The sequence below is a fragment of the Varanus komodoensis genome, unplaced genomic scaffold, assembly GCF_004798865.1.
Source record: "Varanus komodoensis strain SLA01 unplaced genomic scaffold, ASM479886v1 scaffold23, whole genome shotgun sequence".
Taxonomy (NCBI): domain Eukaryota; kingdom Metazoa; phylum Chordata; class Lepidosauria; order Squamata; family Varanidae; genus Varanus; species Varanus komodoensis.
The window spans coordinates 4,969,006-4,993,871 of record NW_025335627.1 but is presented as its reverse complement, the minus strand read 5'-3'; the positions used below and the strand labels follow the sequence as shown (position 1 = coordinate 4,993,871).

The following is a 24,866-nucleotide window of genomic DNA, read 5'->3' as shown; positions in this document are numbered from 1 at the left end:
ATGGATCCTGATGATTTTCAGAGGGCTCTGAGGGATTTCCTGGCAGAGGTCCTTCTCAGGGAACCACCCCCCAAAAGTAAGGGGGTGATAACTAGGAGAAGGGCCTTTTCAGCAGTTGCACCCTGTCTTTGAAACATGTTCCCCTAGGAGGTACACCTGGTGCCATCCCAGCTTGCTTTTTGGTGCCAGGTGAAAAACCTTTTATTTTCCAGATATCTCAATAGATGAGTTCTGTTCTAATTCTGTTATTATATCTGCTGCTGTGCTGTGCATTAATTTTACTTTAACTTCTATAGGTTGTTAACCTTCATTGTATTGGTTTCATTTTGCTTATTTAAATTTGATTATTGCATTGTTGTTATATGTTTTTAAATTTGTAAACTGCTCAGAGAGGCCATTGGGCTATGGGTTGGTATAAAATGTAATAAATAAATAATAAAAATATTTATCCATTTTAAAAATGTATATACTGTCCATCAGTCAGAGAGGCTTTCTGGACATGTTTTAACATTTTCAAATGCAGCAGCAAAAAGATAATAAATTAAGGCAGATTGTGACTGGGTTGTGCTAAAAAACCCCCCACGAATTTGGGGTATGCAAATGTTTAGGGTTTGAATAATTGTTAGTCAATGAGGCCTGGAGGGAAAGTAACCATGTATGTGTTGAGAACAGTAATAAGTACACATATTCTAGAGAAGACTCAGGATGCAGTAAATCACACCTGTGATAACCTGTGATGTTGTCCATGTCTCTTATAGCTCACATTGTTTTAATGCATGATGGAGTCTGTGCCTGCATGCTTATGAAAGCATGCAGATACTGTAAGTGTTTGTAAAGCAGTTTGGGATCTCATTACTTGAAGGACCACCTTTTTATATACACTCACCCACCAGAGGAGATCTGGGAATGAGATCCTTCTGAAAGACCCATCCCTTAAGGAAGTAAAAGGGATGCCAGTTAGAAGAAGGTCCTTCTTGGTGTGTGCCCCACACCTTTGGAAGGGGCACCAGGTGCAGTCACTACTTTCACTTCGGTGCCAGATGAAAACTGTCCTCTTTCGCAAATATTGAGACCTGATTTTACCAACTGATTGTCTGTGAGAGCGGATTCTGCTACCAGTAGTTGTCCCTGCTCCCCCATAACTAAGAATTATAATGTTAGACTGTATTTTATTGTTGTTTGCTGCTTAGAGCTCTGTCAGGTTATTCAGTGGCCTATAAATTTTAAAATAAACAAACGGTGCATCTGTGTTTAGTGAAGTTTGCACTCACAGTGATTGGTTAGGTTTCTATTTTCCTCTGTACAACCAAGGAATACTTTCTTTGTGGGGAAAGACACTTGTTGCTTTCGGGGATACCCTGTCAGTTTCAATTCTCTGTCCTGCAGTTGTCAGTGTGTGCGCTTTATTAAACTTACTTGGATAAACACAAATACAGAGTGAAGTTCATTTTCTTCAACTGCTCTATAGCTGTAACAATTTTTAAGGGAAAGAAACCATCTTCTTGCTTTATACTTCTACACAGTTATTTTTTTCAGAATCCAGCCCATTAATCAATACTTCATATAATTTTTATGATTTTGTCACCCGTATCTGTCATTTTTATAAGATTAAATATATATTTCCAGTCCAGATAATCAAATGCTTTAAGTGCATCACATGAAAGTACAGCCATTTTATTTTTTCTTCAATTTAGTTTTATACCAAATATTTAATACTCGACATATTGCATCTGGCATGTTTTCCCTGGCATAAACATATCTTGATCTGTAACAATTTTTGTAATACAGTTATTCAATCTTTGGTTTAAAATAATGAAAAAATGGTTTTGGTCTTCATTTTGTAAAGTAAATGGCTGAAACATAGAAGCCACATCACTTTTGATTTTGCGATAAATAATATTCTTACTTCCAAGATTCAGGTACTTTATCTCAATTTAGTATTCGACTGGACCTTTTCGGATCATGTGGAACAATTTCAGTCTCACATTTCTTATAGAAATCAGCAGTAACATTATCAGAACCTGGGGTTCTTACTTTTAAAATTGTAACAACTGTTTCTATTTTACCAGATATCACTGAAGAGTTAAGACATTCATTATGTTCTTCTGAACTTGGAATAACTGATAATGCGTTTTTAAAAATTTAGTATCTACTTCTGGTGCTACATCAGATTTATACAATTACTCATAATAACCTTTAAACACTTTAGATACCTTTTTCTTGTAAAGTTACTATTTATTTATTTAAAGCTTTTCCATCCCATCTCCTACAGAATGTCTCAGGACAGCCATTGTACCATCTTTTGTTTTAATAAAATGGACTGACCTAATAGCAACTTTCTTCTTTTAGTAGTTAAGCTAATAGCTTAGAATTTTTATTTACATATTCATAGTAATACTCTTAAATAAATCTTTGCTGTTTGAATTCTTGTATCTAACTCTTTTAACTGACTTAGTTCAGTAAAAAAAATAAAAAATCCAGATTTCTTGTGTTTTGTTAGCACATTTATTCTAAGCAAGTAACTTTTCCTGCAACCTATTTCTCTTTCCTCAGTCTTGATACCGCCAATACAAATTTCCCTCTCAAATATGCTTTAAGAGTGTTCCCATAGTAATGCTGGCTTTGCTCCATCAGCATCATTCATTTCATCAAAGAATTTATAATTTTAATTATTCAGTAGCATGTGAATTCATAAGCAAAATAGTGCTTAACCTCTAGATCATGAATTTATTTGATTTCTGTTAGTCAACTGTACTTTTATTGGAGCATGATCAGATACCAAAACAGGAGCCAAATCTATTCTAGACAGTAGTGGTATGAATGATACTGAAATAAATATGACCTATACCTGTGTAGATTGAACATTTATTTCCAAAAAAGTGTAATATCTAGTTGTAAGATTTAGAAATTTCCATCCTTCCACTACATATTTTTTCCAGTAATCACCCAATTCTTATCACTTCCAATAGATATTCTTCTCATTTTGATGTTGTATCCATGTTTATATTCAAAACACAATTGATGCCCCTCCTAAAATTATTCCTCCCCATGTAAATTGCCTTACCATAGCCAACAATTCCTGCAAAAATTCAACTTGAACTATATTGGTGCACAAGAAGATCCAATGGTTAACAATATTTCTCCTAATTTACCTTTCATCATCACATACCTACCATCTGGGTCACTTAATTGATCAACAAATTTAAATCTAGAATTCTTCATAAAAATTACAGTTACTTCTCCCTTGATTTTGGTATTCCATTGGCACTGGACTGATCCTGTAAGAATGGATGCTTTTAAATATGCTGCACCTATTGCTACAGGGGAATCTATAGTAAGTCCCCTGTAGCAGTAACACATCAGCATCCTATATGTTTAAGCTGCATTATCCCAGTTTGCTAAACTGGGGATTGGAGACCATGCACTCATATTGAGAGAGATTATGTTTAAGCTGTCTAACATTTCACACATTAGATTTAGAATTAATATTTTTGAGTCCTCTCAGAGCAGTCTCATAAGTGACTGTACTGCAACCATGAAAAAGGATTGTCTGCAATACCTTCCCCTCCCCATCCCCCCTGCCCCCCCACTTGCCCAGCATCTGGAAATACAGCCAGCCAGCCAGCCTCCAACTTTCTCAAGAGAGCCATCCCATCATGAACTCCAGCAAAAGGCCAAGAGCACTTGTTCCTGGGCTGAAACTCTCCTTCCCCAACCCTTCCCTGTTATAGCAATCCATTCCAGTTATGAAACAACATGGTTCAAGACCTTAATAATCAACTAGTCTTCCCATTAGAAACATCATGTAGCACAAGATGCAATGGTTAAAGTCTAATTACTCATCTGCCTTCTATCAGAGATATGACAGCACAGAGTCCTTGAAGCAAGCAGTGGAGCTGTGGAATCAGATTCACTGTATCATCAACATCCTCCTCTCCCTTCTGCTGTCTTCCCTTGCTGTTGCTTCCTCTTCTCTTGGAGCTTCTCTTTATTTTGTATCTCCTTTGGATCAGTCTCAGGCACACAATGCTTTAGCTCTTTCCGGAGATCGTGCCTTCGCTCTGTAGAAGTTAGATTATTTAAACATGAGCCAAACAAGCAATGTGAAGGGAAATTCCCTCACATATTTTACGGCCCGATTTCTGCAAGCTTCTGTGTACAGCTTCCACCGTCGGTGTCTTCCAAGAGTTTCAATTGCTAAATCTTGGGAAACTTCCACACCATCTCCTGCATACTGCAGATCATCCACATTACTCAGTGCACAGTAGATTAATTTCATGGTTTATCAAGTAAACCTCGCAATATTTATCCGATGGTTGTCTTGTATTTGTGTAGGACCCACTCTGTGAATTCTTTCCAGATCTTCTGAAGTAGTACTTAGGCATGCACAAAGATCTTGAATCCATTTCACCACTTTATCCTTCAAATCATCATTGCCTTCCTCCTCCTTAAAACCTCTCAGGCATATCTTGAAATGGTGATTGTGATTTTCTTGCTCCTTCAACTTATCTCATAACTCGTTGATTTCTTTCTGCATTTCATAAACCTTAGTCTCTTGGTACTGAGCCAAATCCAAGACTTCACTTGCTTCTTTCCTATTTCTGTAATATTTATGCTCCTTTTTGAACACTGGTGCTCTTTCATTGATGCTAGAGCTGTTTTCTCTTCAAGAAAATTGGAGATATAAAGGGAACGTTTCATGCAAAGATGGGCATGATAAAGGACCAAAGTGGCAGGGACCTAACAGAGGCAGAAGAGATTAAGAAGAGGTGGCAAGATTACACAGAAGAACTATACAAGAAAGAGGTTAACATTTCTGATAACCACGATGGGATGGTCACTGACCTCGAGCAAGACATCCTGGAATGTGAAGTCAAATGGGCCTTAGGAAGTCTGAGCAACAACAAAGCTAGTGGAGGCAACAGTATTCCAGCTAAGCTATTCAAAATCCTGAAAGACGATGCAGTAAAAGTGCTACACTCAATATGCCAGCAAATTTGGAAAACTCAACAGTGGCTGCAGGATTGGAAAAGGTCAGTTTACATTCCAATTCCAAAGAAGGGCAATCTCAAAGATTGTTCAAACTACCGCACCATTGCACTCATTTCACATGCAAGCAAAGTGATGCTCAAAATCCTACAAGTTAGGCTCCAGCAGTATTTGGACCAAGAACTACCAGAAGTACAGGCAGGATTTCAAAGAGGGAGCGGAACTAGAGATCAAATTGCCAACATACGCTGGATCATGGAGAAAGCTGGGGAGTTCCAGAAAAACATCTGCTTCCTTGAATATGCCAAAGCCTTTGACTGTGTGGATCACAACAAATTGTGGCAAGTTCTTAAAGAGATGGGAGTATCAGACCATCTTATTTGTCTCTTGAGAAACCTATATGCGAGTCAAGAAGCAACAGTGAGAACTGGACACAGAACCACTGATTGGTTCAAAATTGAGAAAGGAGTTTGGCAAGACTATATACTGTCACCCTGCCTATTTAACTTATATGCAGAGAACATCATGAGAAAGGCGGGGCTAGATGAATCACCAGTTGGAATTAAGATTGCTGGGAGTATCAACAACCTCAGAAATGCAGATGATACCACTCTAATGGCAGAAAGTGAAGAGGAACTAAAGAGCCTCTTGATGTGGGTGAAGGAGGAGAGCAGAAAAGTTGGCTTGAAACTCAACATTAAAAAAACTAAGATCATGGCATCTGGTCCTCTCACTTTCTGGCAAATAGACGGGGAAGAAATGGAGGTAGTGACAGTTTTTATTTTTCTGGGCTCCAAGATCACTGCAGATGGGGACTGCAGCCAAGAAATTAAAAGACGCTTGCTCCTGGGGAGGAAAGCTATGGCAAATCTAGACCAGATTCTATAAAGCAGAGACATCACCCTGCCGACAAAAGCGAATATAGTCAAGGCTATGGTTTTCCCAGTTGCAACGTATGGCTTTGAAAGCTGGACCATAAGGAAGGCTGAGCATCAAGGATTGAGGCCTTTGAATTGTGGTGCTGGAGGAGACTTCTGCAAGTCCCTTGGACCACATGGCAATCAAACCTTTCAGTCCTAGAGGAGATCAACCGTGACTGCTCTTTAGAAAGCCAGATACTGAAGATGAAACTCAAATACTTTGACCACCTAATGAGAAGGAAGGACTCCCTGGAGAAGAGCCTAATGCTGGGCACAACAGATGGCAAAAGAAGAAGGGGACGGCAGAGGCTGAGGTGGCTGGATGGAGTCACTGGGGCAGTGGGTGTGAGCTTGAGTGGACTCCGGGGGATGGTGGAGGACAGGAAGGCCTGGAGGAATGTTGTCCATGGGGTCGCGATGGGTTGGACACGACTTTGCAACTAACAACAATAAAGAGTTCTTTTCAGATCTGCTTGCAAGGTTTTCCTGGAATGTTCTAAAGGGTTTTTAATATTTCTATGAAGTTCACAGGCCAATTTATTTTCCATTCCTTTTACCCCTTTTGTCTCATTCAGCTCCATATCATTTCCACATTCATCTGACAAGTCTGATAAGCCACTTTGATCTTCTGCTTCTGAAGATGCATCCAAGTCTCAATTTTCTTCCACTTTCTTTTTTGTTTCTTCATTTTCTTAGTTTTTTCTAATCTTAATTGTTCTATGTGCTGGTTTGACTCCCATTTAAGTGTTAAATACAGGCAGTTTCTCAGGGCAGAAAGCCTAGAATCAACCACGGGGTAAAGATGCTCTTTCAGCCACAAGACCAAATTCCGTTTCAAAGAAGTTCTTGAGGGCCACATTATGGTTGTGAATGGAGAAAAGGAGAACAGGGCCAAGGGCCAAAAAGCTGTGGCCAAAAATGCTAGCATATTTTAGCTGAAAGCTCTGCATGAATGTATATAAGCCTTTCAGGATGCAGTAGGGTGAAAGGAGCTGTGTAAACACTGGAAAGCCACCAAGTGATTGGTGGTTAAGGTAAACGGAGCAGAGCCAGAGAAAGGGGTATGGCCCTTTGGGGGGCCCAAGAAAGCCAGACTGGGACCCTGGGGGGACTGGATTTGACCCTCGGGTCTGCAGTTCTGCACCTCTGTTCTACAGCCTGCATTACCTTTGATCATGTACTCTTCATAAAGATTTTATAATCCTAAACACACACATTTGTCACTTCACCCAGAAGAGGCTCAGAATTACCTATGAATTAGGAAGGCACCAATCCTGAAAATGAACATGGAGGCTGTCACATGAAGACACCGCCCCTCATCTTCCAGAATTCCCCCACACCACTGGCTAATGCCTGGGCAGCACAGCGCAGGCACTCCTCTGGCGTAAACCCAACCAACGCAGTCCCTACCATGTTTATTCCCTGGTTGCTGGCCAATGTCTTAACTGAGGTCTCTATCAACTGAGGTGATACATAATAGTATGTTTTCCCAAGGACACTGTATGAGACATAGTCCGACTCTTCATCAGTCCTCAGTGGCTTGTCGCACCTGCCAAAGCTTTCCACATTACACGCAATTTCAACATGCCCCTTGTGTGGGAAAGCCATTACTTGCACACCCTTCAGGCCTCCAGGAGTGCTTCCCCGGATCGAACCTGCTATCGCCTTCCCTGCATCCAGATCCTGCGTGTCAATTGTCACATTGCAATTCATCACATACGGGCTGGCCCCAACTCCTGCAATAAGCAGAAAGCCAAGCATCAGGGCGGGCAGAAATTCACCACATTAGGTCAGTAGGCTTCTGCATCTACTTTGCCGGAGCTGACTGAAAAGCTGTCGACGGGGTCTCTGGATACAAGATGATCCAGTCTGTCAGCGAAGCGAGAACCGGGGCAGGGGGGGGGTCTCCATGGGAGGAGAGCATTAGAGCCAGTGTGCTGCAGTGGTTGGGGTGCAGGGCTGGGCCTCAGTCTGTCCAGGCTTAGCCCCTGCTCAGCCATGGAGTTCACAGGGCCAGCCACAGACTTTCAGCCCAACTTACCTTACAGGCCTGTTGCAAAGATAAAATGAAGAGGATTACATGGGATACCTTGTGAAAGCAAAAAAAAATGGGATAGAAATAGAATAAAAAAGTAATAATAAAATAGTAGGGTTTTTTTTAATTGTGTGGAAGAGCTGAGTTCAAGTTCTGTGGTCCAAGCAGCAATTGCCCTTTTAAGCATGGGGAAGATGGGGCACTTTGCAAGCTCAACAGCATGATTAGTTTGCCCATTCATGCCTGGGGAAGACACATAGGCTGCTTCTTGTATGCAGGCACGTGTGGAGATTGTCCAAGCTCCTGTGAGGGCAGAGCCAACTGGTGATACCCCAAAGTACACCTGCCACTCTTGGCTGAGTCACCTTGCCTCCTGAGCAAGAGGGATTCCAGAAGCTGCAGGTTAAATTTCAGCCCCAGAGTGGGAATTACGAGCTTAACTCCCCAGCCAAATGTATGCAGTTAAACCCCAGGGTCCAAATTAGGAAGCTGTGCGAAGATTACAGGGGGAAGAGGAAGGAAATGTAGAGAAAGCATAAAAAACAAATCAGTTTGTGTTCTAAAAACCTAAGCTAAATAATCTTAAAGAAGCATCTCAATCTTACTTGTGAAGAGGAGCGATCCCTTATGGCAATGTATGATTATGATTTGCAGGAAAAAAGGGATATTATTGGAATGCATTAAATTAGATAAATACAAGATACTTGTGGGGCCCTAGTTACTCAGGTCCTCCCTCCTTTTTCGTATCTTGCTGCTCATAAGCAAGGTGACAGAAAGGAGGAGGAAAGCCACATTTAGGAATACCAATCATTGCAAATGGTTCTACTTCTTTGATATCAGAGTGTGAAAGTTTAATATTTCTCTAAGGTCTTTGTTTTTTTCCTCCTCTCTTGCTTGGAATTCTGACTCATCATCGTTATAGTTTATAATCCAAGTCCTGGATAGAAACAAAGACCTTTACAGTGAACAGAAAATAATGCAAGCTCTTGAGGCCAGATTGTTGAGGAAGAGGAAAAATAAAAACAAATCACTAATTAACATCTGGTGTCTGTTCTCTCTCTCTCTCTCTCTCTCTCTCTCTCTCTCTCTCTCTCTCTCTCTGCAAAAGCAAATGCAGTCTGTGTGTGAAAGCACTGGGAGTAATGACTGTGAACGATACTAAGATCTGGTTTAAGGTTTATTGTGGCAGGATGACGTCTAAAGTAACAGGATTTTTTTAAAAACATGACAATTTTTTTTATTAAACAGAAGAATACAAGCTGCTTTTTATGCAGGAAATTTGTAAGTGCTACCCTATGGATAACTACTCAGAAGCAAGCTGATTCAGTTAAAGTGGCTTACTCCCAGGGAAGTGTGCACAGAATTGCAGCCTAAGAATCAGTAAAGATGAAACTGAAAACATGAGAAGTCTACCAACAAACTCTGTGATCTACTGATTAGAGTGTTGAACTGGGCCTGGGAAGATCCAGGTTCTAGAGCAAGGGTCCTCAAACTTTTTAAACAAGAGGCCAGTTCACTATCCCTCAGACTGTTGGGGGGTCGGACTATAGTTTGAAAAAAATATAAATGAATTCCTATGCACACTGCACATTAAAATTAATTAAAATATAAATAAATTTTAAAATTAATTAAAATTAAAAAAATAATTAAAACATTAAAATGTTTGCTCCGCTTGCTCGGGCTGCAGCAGAAGCCCATGATGACACCGTGCCATCCGCCAAAAGAAAGAGCATGACATGAGGGGGAGCCAAGAGGGCTTGAGGGCAAGGCCTTCCCGGCTCCTCACCGCCGCCCCGCTTCCAAGCCAGAGGAAGGTCCCCTCGTGGGCATTTGCCTGGCTCCGGGAGTGGGAGCAGGAGTGGGAGGCCAGAGGAGTGAGAGCGGGGCAGCTCCCCCAGCCAGGAGAGGGCTGTGAGGAGGGAGGTAATGGCTGCTTTCAGAGGCGAGGGGAGGCGAGGGACGGGGCCATGGCTGGCCAATAGGGGTGTTTCCTGCCTCTCCCTGCTGCAGGGGAAGAAGTATGGCAGCTGCTTGGCGGCAGCAGTGGCTTGCCCAGAGAAGGGCATGGTGGAGGTACAGGAGCCACAGCCCTGCTCCTGCTCCGCCTCAGCCCATCTGCCCCCAGGCTCAGCGAGGCGGCCGTGGCTTGGCCCACAGACCGGGGACATGGCTCCCATAGTTAAAAACAGATTTTATGTTTTTCTTACCTTCTATCTTTTTTTAGTGTCTTCGTCTCTCTCTTCCCACCGTCCTCCTCTCTTCTGTATTCCCGCTCCGTATTCCCACTCTGTATTCAGAGCCAATGCATTCATGCAATAGAGGGAAGAGCCAGCACACTCGCAGTTGAAGGGAGCTGTTACAATTTGGCATGTGCGCCAGCTCTCTGCTAGTCTCCGAAACTGAAAGTGTTTCAGAGAACGCCTGCGCCGCCTCAGAGCTTTCAGACTTGCTCGGAGATCGATTTCTCTGAACAGGTCCAAAAGCTCTGAGGCAGGCTGGGTAAATGACCATGGCAGGTCGTATATGGTCTGTTGGCTGTAGTTTGAGGACCCATGTTCTAGAGCTTTCTTGGCCATTAAGTTCACTGGCTGACTTTGGACCAGTCACTGATTCTTAGCCTAACCTACCTTAGAGGGTTGTTATGAGAATAAAATGTGGAGGGGGAGGAGCCTGAGCAGCACTTTTGCTCCTGTTCTCTTGGCATTTCTTTTCCTAGATTAAATATGTACTCAGCTTTATTCAGTGGACCACAACAGAGATACTATTAACAGTCACCAACTGAAAATGTTCAACAGAATTTTGGGGAGTGAAACATTTCAGGGCTGGAATGCCCACTGAAACCCCACTGGTGCTGGGCTCTGTGTGTGTGTGTGTGTGTGCGCGCGCGCGTGTGGAACCAACGGCAATTTGGGACTTAACTGAGAGGGATGAAGAATGGGCCATGGAAGAGTGTTGCCCACCAGGGGCCATCAGGGTGCTGGAGTGAGCGAAACATTCCAGGATAGCACTGGGCCACAAAAATTTTGGTGGGAGGATGGCCTACGACACCTGACGTGAGTCACGCCTCTGAGCATGCAGTACATACAGCATCCAATGAGGAAATTGGACGCTGTGAAAATGTCAAATGTTTTCAATAGGCAACATGCACAACACAATGCTGATCACCCCAAGGCAGGCCCATTCCTTTGTTCATGGGTCCTCTTCTCTTTCTTAGAAAATTCTACATTTCTAGTTGCTGCAGCTTATCACTCCCATATTGTGCCCCCTCTTCCCCCCTTTCAAAGACCTTTCAACTCCCATCCCCACCTGGAAATGCATCTAAGGCTTGGGTAGAAGCCCTAACAAACTCAGTAGGATTCATTCCTGAGAAAACAAAACTGGGCTGCAAGTGCATGTTCCTGCTTCAACCATTTCCATCTCATATGAGTTTCTTGGTCCTCTAGCTTGTCTCCTTCCTGCTCTTTCTCTTTGCTGGGCCCTCCCATTGCTCATATTTAGATGTAAGCTCCTTGGGGCACAGACCACTCTTTCTTGCTTAGGGCACAATCCTAGGCATGCCTACATGGAAAGAAATCCTACAAATTTCGTCATTCTAAACAGGCACAGGGGTGAGCCTTTACCATCTAGGGAACTAGGTGCATCAGCAGCTCTGTGTAAACAACAGAAAAGAAGAAAAAAGAGGGGCATCCCATACCTGTCAAGCCATATCGTAAGGTAGGTGCTGATCCCACATCAGGGATAACATTGGCTGCTTTACCGTCAAACCATCTGAGCTGTTTTCTCCTTTGAACGAGACTTCGCTTCTGGGGGAGGTCAGCGTGCCCAAAGAGAAACATGCTGCATCCAGGGACACGCACAGCTAAGCTCTTTGCAATATCTGAAGTAAGGAAGAAGTAGAAAGCATCACGACTCAGCTTTTGAAGCCCCAAACCTGGGAAGCAAGCAATTCTGTATCCTCGTGATATTTTGGACTACATGCTGGATGGGGCAGGTGGGAGTTTGGAGCACCCAGGGGGCCAGGTCCAACCAAAGACATCTCAACTTAGTTTCAAGAATGATCAGGGACAGGCAAAACTGCCTGTGCAAAAGGCAGAACCGCATGCAGTGAATACGACCAAATATGGACACAGGTAGCCATCTGAGAAGGAAATGGCAACCCACTCCAGTATCTTTGCCATGAAAACCCCATGGACAGTACCAAAAGGCAAAAAGATATGACGCTGGAAGATGAGCCCCTCGGGTCGCAAGGTCTCCAGTATGTTACTGGGGATTGCAGCCAAGATATTAAAAGACACTTGCTCCTGGGGAGGAAAGCTATGGCAAATCTAGACCGGATTCTATAAAGCAGAGACATCACCCTGCCGACAAAAGCGAATATAGTCAAGGCTATGGTTTTCCCAGTTGCAATGTATGGCTGTGAAATCTGGACCATAAGGAAGGTTGAGCGTCAAAGGATTGAGGCCTTTGAATTGTGGTGCTGGAGGAGACTTCTGCAAGTCCCTTGGACTGCAAGACGATCAAACCAGTCAGTGCTAGAGGAGATCAACCCTGATGGCTCTTTAGAAAGCCAGATACTGAAGATGAAACTCAAATACTTTGACCACCTAATGAGAAGGAAGGACTCCCTGGAGAAGAGCCTAATGCTGGGAACAACAGATGGCAAAAGAAGAAGGGGACGGCAGAGGAGGAGGTGGCTGGATGGAGTCACGGAAGCAGTCGGTGTGAGCTTAAGTGGACTCCGGGGGATGGTGGAGGACAGGAAGGCCTGGAGGAATGTTCTCCATGGGGTCGTGATGGGTTGGACACGACTTCGTGACTAACAACAACCACAAGTCATCAGAACCAGGCCCTGAGAAGCTGGCAGGTGCCCCTGCTGGCACAGGGCTTCCTGTGAGGCAAACAGCACACAGCAGCTGGCACTGAACTGAGGCCCCTCACCACCCTGAATGTCTCCGGCAGCGATTAATCCCAGCGAATGCCCGCTGCTTCCACAGCTGTACTAAACACCTGTGTTGGACTCCATGAACCCTTCCTGCCAACTCCTGCTCACGGAGTCTTGCTCTTCTTGATCTCCATGCAGCACTCCCGTCCAAATCATTGGGAGGAGAGCAGGCTGCCCACCTGCTGCCTTTATCACCTTCACCCTTGCTAAGCTGCCTGCACTCTGGGATCAACTTCAGAGGCCATGGCTTGCGGAGATCAGGCACAAGCGATGGGGCCTTCTTGGTCCCCACAGATCTCCCCATCCCTCCTCATTAGGAATCTTCTGATGGGCCCAAAAGACTCACCTTCTTCCCCTCACCTGAAACTGAGTCAGGCAACTGCAGATATGGTACTTCTGGTTTTGTTAATTCTGAATTAATCATTGTTTTTGTATTTGTTCTTACTCTGTTATTATGTTCTGTGGTTTAGGTCTGATTGCCTGTTGCCTTGGAAAGATTTACGCTAAAATGCAGTTTGTTCTTTAAATAAATAATAAAACAAACAATGTGAATGCCGAACACTATTGTGGAAATGCTTTGCAAAGAACTTTTCCATCTGAAGTTGAAACTAAGCTACTGTTAAAAATTTGACACGGCATCAGCCTTTTAGATACCACAAATTCACCCTAGTTCAATAGGGCTCTAAATGTGTGATTTAAACTTAATTACAACATCATTTTTAAAAGTATATTCTGATTGATCAGAAATGTCTCTAGTCTTATGGGCAGGCTTCTTGTTTAAGCCTCCTCTCCCCAAAATGTATGTGGCTTGGACATGAAATATGGCATAGAAAGCCTTGATTTCAATCTTCTATAGGGAATATCAGATTTTCTGCTCACTGATACAAAAGCCACATGTTCATTGTTGGGAATAGGTACCCTGAAAGAGCAGCTGGTTTGAGAAAAATCTGTAAATATCTATGTAGTTGTGAGGGGCACACAGCTGTGGGTGTGGAGGGAACGTGGCAACTTATTTCACAAGATCATGTGCAGTTCGACCAACTGTAGCTGAACAGTAACAATCCAGATCTATATTACGCCAGTCAGAGAGAGATCTGTGTATCCCTCTTCCCTCCCCCTCCCCTTTTCCTCATGTGTCATTTCTTTAGATTATAAGCCTGCAGGCAGAGACTGTCTTGTTTAATTGAATACGTATCAGCCACTCTGGGAGCCTTTTTGGCTGAGAACCAGCATAAAAATACTATAATTTTAAAAAATGAAGGGGGAACAAGATAAACAATTAAGCCTATTGCAAATGCCAACTTGCATGTTGCGTGTGGTAACTATTCAGATCCACAGTGTAAAAAGAGAGCATCTGCTTGTGAGCAACAGTGCAAATCTATGCAAAAGTGAGTCCACACCAAAGACAATTTACTCTCAAGGAAGTTTTAACGGAGGAAAGCTCTGTTTTGCCAAGGAGGGTCAGCATTTTAAATCTGTTTTTATATAATACGGGTTTGTGTCAATTTTATTTATGCTAACTTCTGTTATTGTTATACAGATATGTGGTTCCCGTTGTTAAAACTCTTGCTTTGTGATGGTCTGATGACTAGATGCAAATAAACAAACCTGAATTGACTCCCGAGTATGTTTGGAAGACTGCAGCTTAAGAGTCATAAGCACCTAAGAGCCCACTGGATCAGACCAGGGTCCCGCTAGCCCATCCTTCTATTCTCACAGTGGCCAACCAGCAGCCCACAGGAAACCCAGAGAAGGTTGCGGATGTGGAAAACTCCCTCCTGCCCATGTTCCCCAGCAACGGGGTACATGGGCATGCTGCCTCTGATACAGGAGCCATGGGGACTAGGAGCTATGGATAGCCTTCTCCTGCAGAGATCTGCCCAGTCAAAGCTATTATCCAAGCTGGTGGCCAGTGCTACACCTTGTGGAAGGGAATTCCATAGTTCTGCTGCATACAATGTGAAGGAGCCCTTCCTGGTATCGGCCCCAAGTTCCCCACCAAACTGCTTCACCAAATGAGTCCAAATTCTCCCTGTCCACTTTTTCCACGCCACACATAATTTTGGACACCTTCATCCTGTCTCTCCTTACTCACATCTTCTCTAAGCTGAACCCTCTTGGGTGCTGTAACCTTTCCTTGAAGTCGTTTTAATGAACAAAGAATTGCTGCTGGGAAAACGGATTCTTCCTGAATACTGGAAGGGTCCCTGCTCAGCTCAGAGGGAATGCTGAGATGAAATCTGCACCTCTGCTACCCAAAAAGCAAGGCAGCTGTGTCCCTGCTAGCCCTGGTGGGGTGAGAGGAGAGGCCTCTTATCCAATGCCTCACCCAAGAGGAAGTCAGCTCACCCTTTCTGGGATCACTGCAACCTTCCCCCACTACATTCCAACAACAGGGACAACTTTCATGAGTGGCCACACCAGGGACTTTGGAGCTACCTCATGCTCTGTTTCTGCTTACCTCGAGCCACCGTTCCACACTCTTCCACATCAACACCAGACAGAGGGTAAATGGGCACCAAGTCTACTGCACCCAGGCATGGATGGATTCCGACATGTGCCGCCATATCTATTGATGCAAAAGCTTCCACACAGGCTGCAACAACACTGTTGCCTAGCAAAACAGGAGAAAAAATTCTAATATGAATTACTCATTAAACCTGAAAGGGAAAACTAGCATTTATTCACTCCTGGCAAAACACATGAGGGGAACCTATGCGTGTTCAGACAGAAAAAAAATCCATGCTGGCTGTGGAATCCTGGGAGCTGCAGCGTCTTTTTTCCTGTCTAAACACACATAGGACTGCACCCTAAAGGGATGCTTTATTAAACATGCACACAAAGGATCGAGAATAACATTTTTTCAACTTCTCAACAGTGATAATATAGACCATCTTTCTTATTTACAATAGGCATTAATTCTGGAAGAAATGTCAAGGTCTTGCAACTCTTACAAGCCTCTCCTCCTTGAAGAAGGGCTGTTATGTTCTACAAACATACTTTAGAAAATGTGTAACAATATAGCCCAGCTCTGCTATTGAATCACATACTCTTTTATGTTTTACTGGTTTATGTTTTACTGAAGTACTAAACACTAGCATGTTAATATTTACAGCCACTTGACACACTCCTGCTAACTTTGGCAAATCTGCTTTTGATTTACTTCATAAATATCTCCACGGAATGTTCCTGGGATAAAACACAAAAAGAGAATTTTCTATTCTGTTCCTCCATCATACTGCTGGATTTTGGCTGTTGTGATAACAGTACTTAACAAATTACTCAGGAAACAAAAGCAAGCTCTTGACGAGTAAGCTAATGTTTAAGGATGTGGAATCTAAATAATGCTTCCCTCTTAAGTCAAGCCAAATACAAACATTTTCATCAACTGTAAGGCTGACCCACAGTTGTGAATGCATTTGTAATGTTGTCTCTTAAAAAGCCTCTATAAAGCAAAACTATACTGTCCTTGGAATGAATCAAGGCAAATTTGCAAAATATTCCCCACACATACGCACACTTATATGCACAACAACCATCTCCACTGCTGGGCTTGGAGGTACCATTCTTGTGAATGAGTAATTGTGTTTCAGTTCTAGGGCAGAAGGGTTCTAGGGCTCCACAGCCGAGACAGGAGAAACCATCCATGAAATCCTCACCTGGCCTCTCCACAAAACTGGGCTTGATAAATGGTGGGCAAAAGGAAAGCCACTGTGGAAGCAAACCCACACCAAAGCCTGCTGGGAGTTCTCAACAGGTCACATGGGAGAGGCAGCAAACTTTAGAGAAAAGCTCCCCTGGCCCAATGAGAGCAAGGCCTAACTTTCTGGCCTTGCTGCAAACGCTACGTTTGGTGCAAAGCCAACAGTGCTCAGTGCCCCGAGAACCCCGTCCCCATGGAGAAACATGGTGGGGGCAGCATTATCTTGTGGGGGTAATTTCCTTGGCAGAGACTGGGGATCTGGTTAGAATTGAGGATGAGGTGGATAGAGCCAAACACAGGCCAATTCCAGAGGAAAACTTGTTTCTATGTCCAAGGGACTTGGGACAGGGCAGGAAAGTGAGCCTAAACACACAGCCAAAGCAACACTGGAGTGGTTTCCACACAGGAACCTGAATGTTTCAGAATGGCTTGGTCACATCCCAGACCTCGGTCTGACTGAGAACCTGTGGCAAAGCTTTAAAGTTCCTATTCACTCACATTCCCAATCCAACCTGCTGGAGCTGAAGCAATTTTGTCAGGAAGAATGGGCAAATGTCGCAGGATCCAGAGGATCAAAACAGAGACCTACCCAAGAAGCCTCACAGCTGTAACTGCTCCAACTACCCAAGGTAGCAGAAGGGGGGGGGGTGAATACTTATGCAACCAACAAGTGCCAGTTTCTTTTGTTTTCCTAACTTTTGTGCAACAATAAACATTTTGCACCTTCACAGCTTTGAGCGTCTTGTGCATATCAAGTGGTAACAATGTCATATAAATCCATTTCAGTTATAGGCCGTAACACATAAATGGAAACATAAATATGGAAAAGTCAAAAAGGGTGAATACTTCTTCAAGGCACTTGACTTTTAATTAGTATGATTTTATATTAAGTTATGGTGCAATCCTATTGTTTCTGAGAGGTTATTTCATCTCTTAGAGGGCAGGCAGAAGGTAGATCTGGATTTACTGCCACATCTCCAGGTGATCTGCAGTCAGTCAGAATAGGTTTCTGGCTCCCAGCGTCTGAACTGTTGAATACTGACAAGAAAAAGCTTACCCACCTATCTATTAGGCTGCTGGAAGCAAGGCAGCTTGGAAAATAAGCAGAATTAGATTTGCGTGCAAGCCCCAGTTCTGGATCAGAAAAAGCAAGCCTCCTTGCCTGCACAAGTGCCGAGAAGCACCTTTTTGCTCAGTTTTATGGCTACCTTCCAGAAAACAATATTGCAACTGAACCCTTCCTCTTGGTGGACTGCAGGATCCTACTGGAAGATAAGTAGTTTCTGTGTGAACTTCCTCACAATTTAAGATCTTACAGGGATCTGTAGAATTTTAAAGCAGGAGTTTCTCCCCAACTCCGGGGGCCTTGTCTGGTTGGGATTAGGCTGACAATAGATAAGAATGAACCTTTTTGGCTGAAGCATGGAGTTTCTTCCCCAAGAAATCAGTGATTTTCAGAAAGAGAATCAAAGTCCTCCTGTTCCTGTCTTCAGGGTGAGGTAACTTCCTGAGTTTATTCCTTGCTCTTGATCATCTGACTGAATGTTGTTGATTTTAAGGAATGTTTCTATTGTCCTTATGTATTTAACTTTTTAACAGTTTATTGCCACCTTGTTTTTACAAGCCATGTTGTGCTCAGGTGACAAAAAGGTATATAGATCAGGGATGGGGAGCCAATGGCCTTGCAGATGCTGGACTATAACTCCCATTATCCCTGGCTACCAGCCATATTGACTAGGGATGATGGGAGCCTGTGTCCAACAACCTTTGGGGGCCATATGTTTCCTATAAAAGGGATGTCTGGACAAGCCAATGAGGAACAATAGCAACAGTTTAGGATCTAACCAGGATCGAACCAAACTGCACAGCGCTGATGAAACACATACTTCGATGAAATTTATTTATTTATTAAAACATTTTTATGCCGCCCCATTCGCCGAAGCCTCGGGGCAGCTTACAACAATAAATTAAAAGTAATTATAATATAAATTACAATAAATATAAACATTAAATTAAAATTACAAAAATACAATATAAAATAAGCCGCCCTTATTAAATTGCCTTTCACTGGAGTCCTGGTTGACTTTGCAACAGACTTTCCTTCACGGTAGGTTAAAACTCCTTATTCTCTTTTTTTGCAGTTTGCAACATGCACTGCTTATGTATGTCAGCATATTCAATACATTTGTTTCAAGAACACTTACTGAGCTGGTCAACTGGAGCTGCTATTGTTATGACGGACCTGTTATAGTCATAGTCAGAAAATATATTAAGAACTGTTGCTCGAGGAGTCTCCTGGCCTACAGGGAGAAAAATGTAATAGAACTTTGTGAATCAGATACCAAGGAAAGGAAAGGCTTCCAATTTATTATGCACAGGGTAAGTTTGATGAATCCAGACAGCAGCCACTGCTTGTCTTTCCACACATACAGGTTTGCACACCGTGGATTGTTTTCTCTGTAGTGCAGCTGAGCCGCTGTCTCGCTCAGGGTGCTGCAAGTGGTCCAGAAGTCCTTTGCCTACCACTCATCATTCCAGACCTTTAGAAAAAAGTTCTTCCACCAGGGCTCGCTTGCATTCTGACATGCCCGATACAGTTTGTGAAGTTACTGACATTTGTTGGAACGTGGCTGGCCAAGTTTAAATACATCCTAAGGTACCATTTTAGTATAACAGGATGAGCCTGGCCCAGCCTCACTTGCTGTCTCCAGATGCACCAGCACATAAAGACATTCACTGTGACAACAATGAGTTAGTGGTAATGGGCAATATCCTGAGAGCATCTGTTGTCTAAGTTATCAGCACTCAGCGACAAAGTATTCAGCCAAGTACTGGATGACAACAGCAGACAAATTGCTCCAATACTCTCATACATCTACAGGCAGCAGGTGCAACATTAAAAGAAGAGTCACAACCAAGGCACACTGGTCATATTGAGTGGGGATGGAACCATGCCTGCCCTATTGCTCTGGTAGAAGTACTGAGCATGACTTGCAGTCCAAGTTCAAATGCTTTGAAATCCCTCAAGAGATGACACTTTGTGCCCTACATATTATAGACATGCTAAAGGCGTAGATTAGCACCAGATCAAAATGATAACAGGTGCAGATCTGGGCTTCAAGCAGAGTTTTTTTTCTCCAAGATCTGCTTCCTGTCAGAACAAGCTATACTGTGTTGCATAGGCAAATAGTCTGACTTATCTTACTCAGGACTGCCCCATTTAAACAACCCTGCACTGGGAGAAACCATTCCCTGTTTCCAGCCTTCAGGCATCACTGCTACAGGTCACACAGCAATGGCTTCTCCCTACCCACACTCCCAAAATGGAGGTATCCACAGGCCTGGAGGAACCTCAAGGGTGGAAGAAATGGAAGAAGGAGAAGGAGCAGTGGAGGAGGAGGAGGAGGGGAGAAGAGAAGAGAAGAGGAAAAGGAAAAAGAAGCCCTAAGGCAAGGCACCCCCAAAACCACTCAATGAACACCAAATGGCCAGAAAATATTGATGGACTGTTTGGATAGGGAAGAGGAAGAAGAATTCCAGGGCAGTGGAGGAAAGGTACGCTGGCAGAAGGCTGAGGCTGGCTTCTGGCTGAAGAAAATAGTGAACAGAAACATTCCACACTGCAATATTTTATTGCAGTTTCCCTTTGTTTATATCTATATGTTTGTGATGAGCCAAGAAAGAGAAGTTCACCTGATTTTTTCTAACTATTCACTTCATGATACAGAAATAGCTTCTGACTTTCACCTTTCAGACATGCTTTTAGCTCACTTCTTGAGACATTAAGAGCATAATCCTACACCTGTCTATTCATGAGTAAGTCCAACTGAATTTCAGGATTACAATCCACACGCAATACTGGAATAGAAAAAGAACAGATCCTGGGATTTGTGGGTGGTTCCAGATGTGCAGTCACTCTGCCTTACTCACATATATTCCCATAGGCAATCCATTCATTCCATGACCCTCAAGGCACCATACAATGTAGCTTAGATGAACCCTGAGCATATACACAATAATAAAATGAGAACAAGAATAAATCTGCACAAGATTGACCAGCTGTTTTGACAGTAGGAAAACTATTTGTCTGCTCAGCCAATCCATATATTGATCACACCAATCCCTTAGGGGAGGTAATTTCACATCTTGGGTGCTACTACAGAGAAGGTTCTGCCTGTGTCTCAGCAGGCACTCAATATACCTCCAAGAATACAGGAACAGAATTGGGCTGCTTAAATTTGTCTGGATCATGCATATGCCGGTAATTTCTATGCAATTCTTACCATTATTTGCACAAACAGCAGCTTTTGCTACTTTCTCAACAATACTCCTTCTTCTTCCTTCTGAAATATTTAGCAAACAGGCAGCCAAACGGACTCCTATTCCACCTGAAGCCATGTTCATGCCTGCAAAAAGAAAGAGAGAAAGAAAGGCAGGCAGGCAGGCAGGCAGCAACAGAGAACATGTGGCTTTGTTGGTGGACTGCAGCTTCCCCATATTCTTCACCACTGGCTGTACCAGCTTGAGCTTATGTGAGTTGCACTCCAACATCTGGAAGGTTACACACTCCCAATGTAAGGAGTCCTCCCTAATTCCACAGAACAGACACAGCCTCCGTAACACCCTTCAAGAGCAGAGTCTAGAGCTGGCCTAAGTATACCTTGCCCCTGGTGTTATAGGAGGCTGAGGCTCCCATAAGTACTTTTTCCCATCCTCTGTGGCAGAAACACAATAATAACAAAGAAAATAACTAAGAACCTGCGGCTATTCTATGACACCCCGAAGCCTCGCTCTACTTCATGGCAGGGCTAATCCTGGAGGATTCATGCAGGCCTTGCTCTCTCCACACAAGGCGGCTGCTTCCAGATATTTCACAAGAGTCCTCAGTACAAAGCAAAATTGCTGCACACGTCATTTTCAGATCAACATCCACATTACCTTTGTACAGCACAGCATACACTGGTCCTGTGTGGATGCAAATGCCTGCCTCAGTGCTCTCTAGGGAGCCTGGATTGGAGCCACTTTCTAGAGCTGTAGTGTGTAAAACCTCAGGCCCATGGGCTAAATCTGACCTTTCAGGGCTCCCCAGACCCCACAGCACTTTCTCTGGCCCAACTCCCTTTTCCAACCACCAAACATTTGGTGATTTCCTGGCTTTTGTGCACCCCTTCCCTCTTCCAGAAGGTTGAGAGGCCTCTCTGAAGGCTTGGTTACTGGTCATGAGAGCTTCAAGCTAAAGTATACTTGTTATGATCTGCATGATGAAGTTTTGCCTAGCAAGCCCAATGTTGTTAGGTACACTGTTATAGGTCACACGCCATATTTAGGTTGCAATCCTAAAACCCACTTAAGATGATAGTCCCAATGAGCTCAGTGCATGGTCTTACTTCCAAATGAGCTGTGCGTCTTTGCACTACCAATATTTTCCAGTGTTTTGAATACATGTTTGCTCGTATCTGCACTGAGTTCAGAATAGAGAAAAAAACCAAGCGGATTTATAAAGCATGTATTTGCTTGGGGCAGAGGTTACTGAGTAATCTTATACAGCAAACCCACAGGGGAGACCAAAGGCCTATCACGCAAATCCCAAGACTAGAAGGGAGAACCGCATGCCCCAAGCCAGACTCTAACGTTAGCGAAGAGCCTGGCGGCTGGGGCGGCGGAGGGGCTTTGCCATTACCAGCACGCAGCTCGTCCCCCTGCTTTTGAACGCGGCCGGATCAGGCAGGCGCGACACCCTCGCTGCAAAACGGGCCCCACGTCGCTCCCTTCCGCACGCAAGCGGGCTGCACGCGAGCCCTTCCCTCTCGGTCGCCCGCACCCGATCCGGCCGCTTGCCTTTCCCGACGCCTCTTCCGGGGCGGGGGGGGGGGGGAGACGTGTGCCCGCGTTTGCGCGGCGGCGCCGCCGCCGGGCGAGGAGGGCGGGAGTTTCGGCGAGCGTCTCGCCGGGCCGCGTGGTAGCTTGTCGTGCGCGCCAGTGGGGCTCGCGCTGCGATTTAAGCGGCGTGGCGGTTTCGCCCGGGGAAAAGCCTGCAATTCGAGAGCTAGCTGCTTGCTCTGCTCTTCTTCCTCTGCGGAGGAGAGAGGGTTTACGAACGGTCTGTGATTTTTATTTTCTTTGGATACAACCAGTAAAACAAGAGAGGGTTGCTTTTCACTGACTTACCGGCACAGTATCCTTAACACTTCAAAACCGTTCTGCTTTCAGTTTCACGTTTTCCGTTGATAAAGGACCTATCGGCAGGAGCGTCCATTAAGTATCTCACCCTTTCAAGTGTCTTTCTGAAAAAATCGTTTGGACCTATGTACTAGCAAATCTATATAAAGGGAGAAGGCACTATATTATGTCCTAGCCTTTCCCCTGCCCCCAAATCAACTAAAGTTAAAAGTTCCTTAAGCGCAATATTTTTTCTATAATTTCCTAAAGGAAAAACTGCACGTTTCATTTAAACTTGGTTTTTCTGACTTAACAATACTCATTGAGTTTTCTCTATTGGAATGCCTTCCACATAGATAGGAATGCTATTTTCTCAACTCGTTTTATGTTTATCAGAATGGAAGTGTGTGTATGGAATCCTGAAAAGGGGAGGGGGGAATATTGCCATCTTTATCACAGGTCAGCAAAGTACTGGTTCAAAGCATTTCTTAATATGATGAAAAATTGCCGTGTGTGGTGTGTGTGTTTGTATCCCATTCTTCAATGTTTAAAAGCCTGAAAAAATAGGAACATGGGGTCTGAGAGAAATAAAAATAAGCACACCACAAGCCTGATTAGTAAGAGTATTCTAAAGGTAGGGGGCCACAACAAAGAAGACCTCCCTCTACCAAGGAGGAGCACCCAAAAAATATTTGGCTTAAAACTAGGCCACTGGCTGCTTCTAGAGTCCTGAGAAACATCCATGTTCTGCACGGTTAAGAGGAAATTTCCCTCAGTTTCCAAACTCTGTTGAACAGGGATACAGCTGAGGCTCAGAATTATATGGTGGCTGTGGCATAAGGCAGACCAGAGTCAGAAGAAAGACCACTGACTTCAAAATGGTCTTCTGCAAGATAAATGGGTATTGGATTGCAGCCTTTGATTGGGACTGAAAGGAGATTCCAGGGCTGTGTACTTGCAAGCAATGACACAATTTTCTCTCTTTTTGGAAATAATAAAAATAATACAGTAGCAGTATATGGAAATAAAACCTATCTGTTTACACAAGGGAAATTGTGCTTTTAAGGCTACAATGAAAAACCTTCAATCTTCAATAAAAAGATCCTTCCCTCACACAGATGTACTCTTTGCTATTTGTGAACATCACCAGACTGACTGCCTCCCTTTTCCCAGGGTTTTCTAGAGTCAGTGCTGCTTTCATGATCTTCTTTCACAGCTCATTCTTCCTTTATTTATTGTGAGACATTTAAGGAGCTCAACTAGAAAACTTGAAAGAGTTTTAAAGAACTGTAGCCTCCTCTATTTTTAAAAAAGTTTCCCAGTTGTACTGCTTAAATCAGTCTCATAAAAAACGTCAAAAGAAAGAACTTTCTGGTTTATACTACCACTGAAATACTAATAGATGAAGTTGTAATAATCAGATGGTAAAATACAAAATATGTGAATTTATAATCCAAGCTAGAATGCACAGCACCATCTTGTGGTGACCAGAGATCATTCTGTATTTAGAAATTCCACTAGAATATTTGCTGCAAATGCATTGTTTTTTCATATTAAAAACTAACGGTAAAATTCTAGCCAGCTTATACCAGTTAGGCATGGTCGCTATTAGTGTTGCACCCACAGAACAAAACATTGGACAGACAGTGACAAAACACAAGCATTGCAACAGGCAAACACAGTGGTCTTGGAGGGATCCAGAAGAGGAGTGAAACTTGAGAGGAACAACAGGGAGGTGCAACAAATTGTTGCAGCATATCTTCATCTCCTAGCAGGAGTGGTCTTGATCATCATTTTAACCAGTCATGCCCTCCAGGATACTCCATTTCATTTCACAGTCACCCCTGCCCATTTTAACTCACCAGTGGACACTGTTCTGTATGCAACTATTTTTTTTAAACTGAGCTGTTCTGGGGGCAGGGGGTATATGCCCACTCTGTAAAGAATTGTGCTTCTGCTAACTCTCAGGTTTCCCCAGGCATTCAGTTATTTTCCCTTATTTCTCAAAAGCCCCATTTTGGCTGCATAATTCAGCATCCACTCACTTGAGTTTGCTCTTAGAAGAAATGATGCTCTGCTTGCTTAGAAGTTAGATTCACTCCCTAATGGCAGTGCAAT

General features: G+C 43.5%; 1 protein-coding gene across 2 annotated transcripts in view; it reads right to left on the bottom strand.

Annotated features, from left to right (window-relative positions):
* The window catches only part of FTCDNL1 (formiminotransferase cyclodeaminase N-terminal like), a 39,145-nt gene extending 16,718 nt beyond the window's left edge, over positions 1-22,427 (bottom strand). Inside the window, exons 1-6 of one of the 2 annotated variants that reach the window (XM_044431919.1) lie at positions 22,270-22,427; positions 20,873-20,995; positions 18,794-18,889; positions 15,348-15,500; positions 11,639-11,821; positions 6,304-7,645 (exon numbers count right to left, since the gene is read on the bottom strand). In XM_044431919.1, the coding sequence (XP_044287854.1) occupies positions 7,206-7,645; positions 11,639-11,821; positions 15,348-15,500; positions 18,794-18,889; positions 20,873-20,993 (993 nt within the window). In that variant the 5' untranslated portion in view covers positions 20,994-20,995; positions 22,270-22,427 and the 3' untranslated portion in view covers positions 6,304-7,205. Of the gene's footprint in view, positions 1-6,303; positions 7,646-11,638; positions 11,822-15,347; positions 15,501-18,793; positions 18,890-20,872; positions 20,996-22,269 lie in introns of those variants that run through there. The other variant, XM_044431920.1, reaches the window with a different exon arrangement.
* Positions 22,428-24,866: the final 2,439 nt, after the last annotated feature.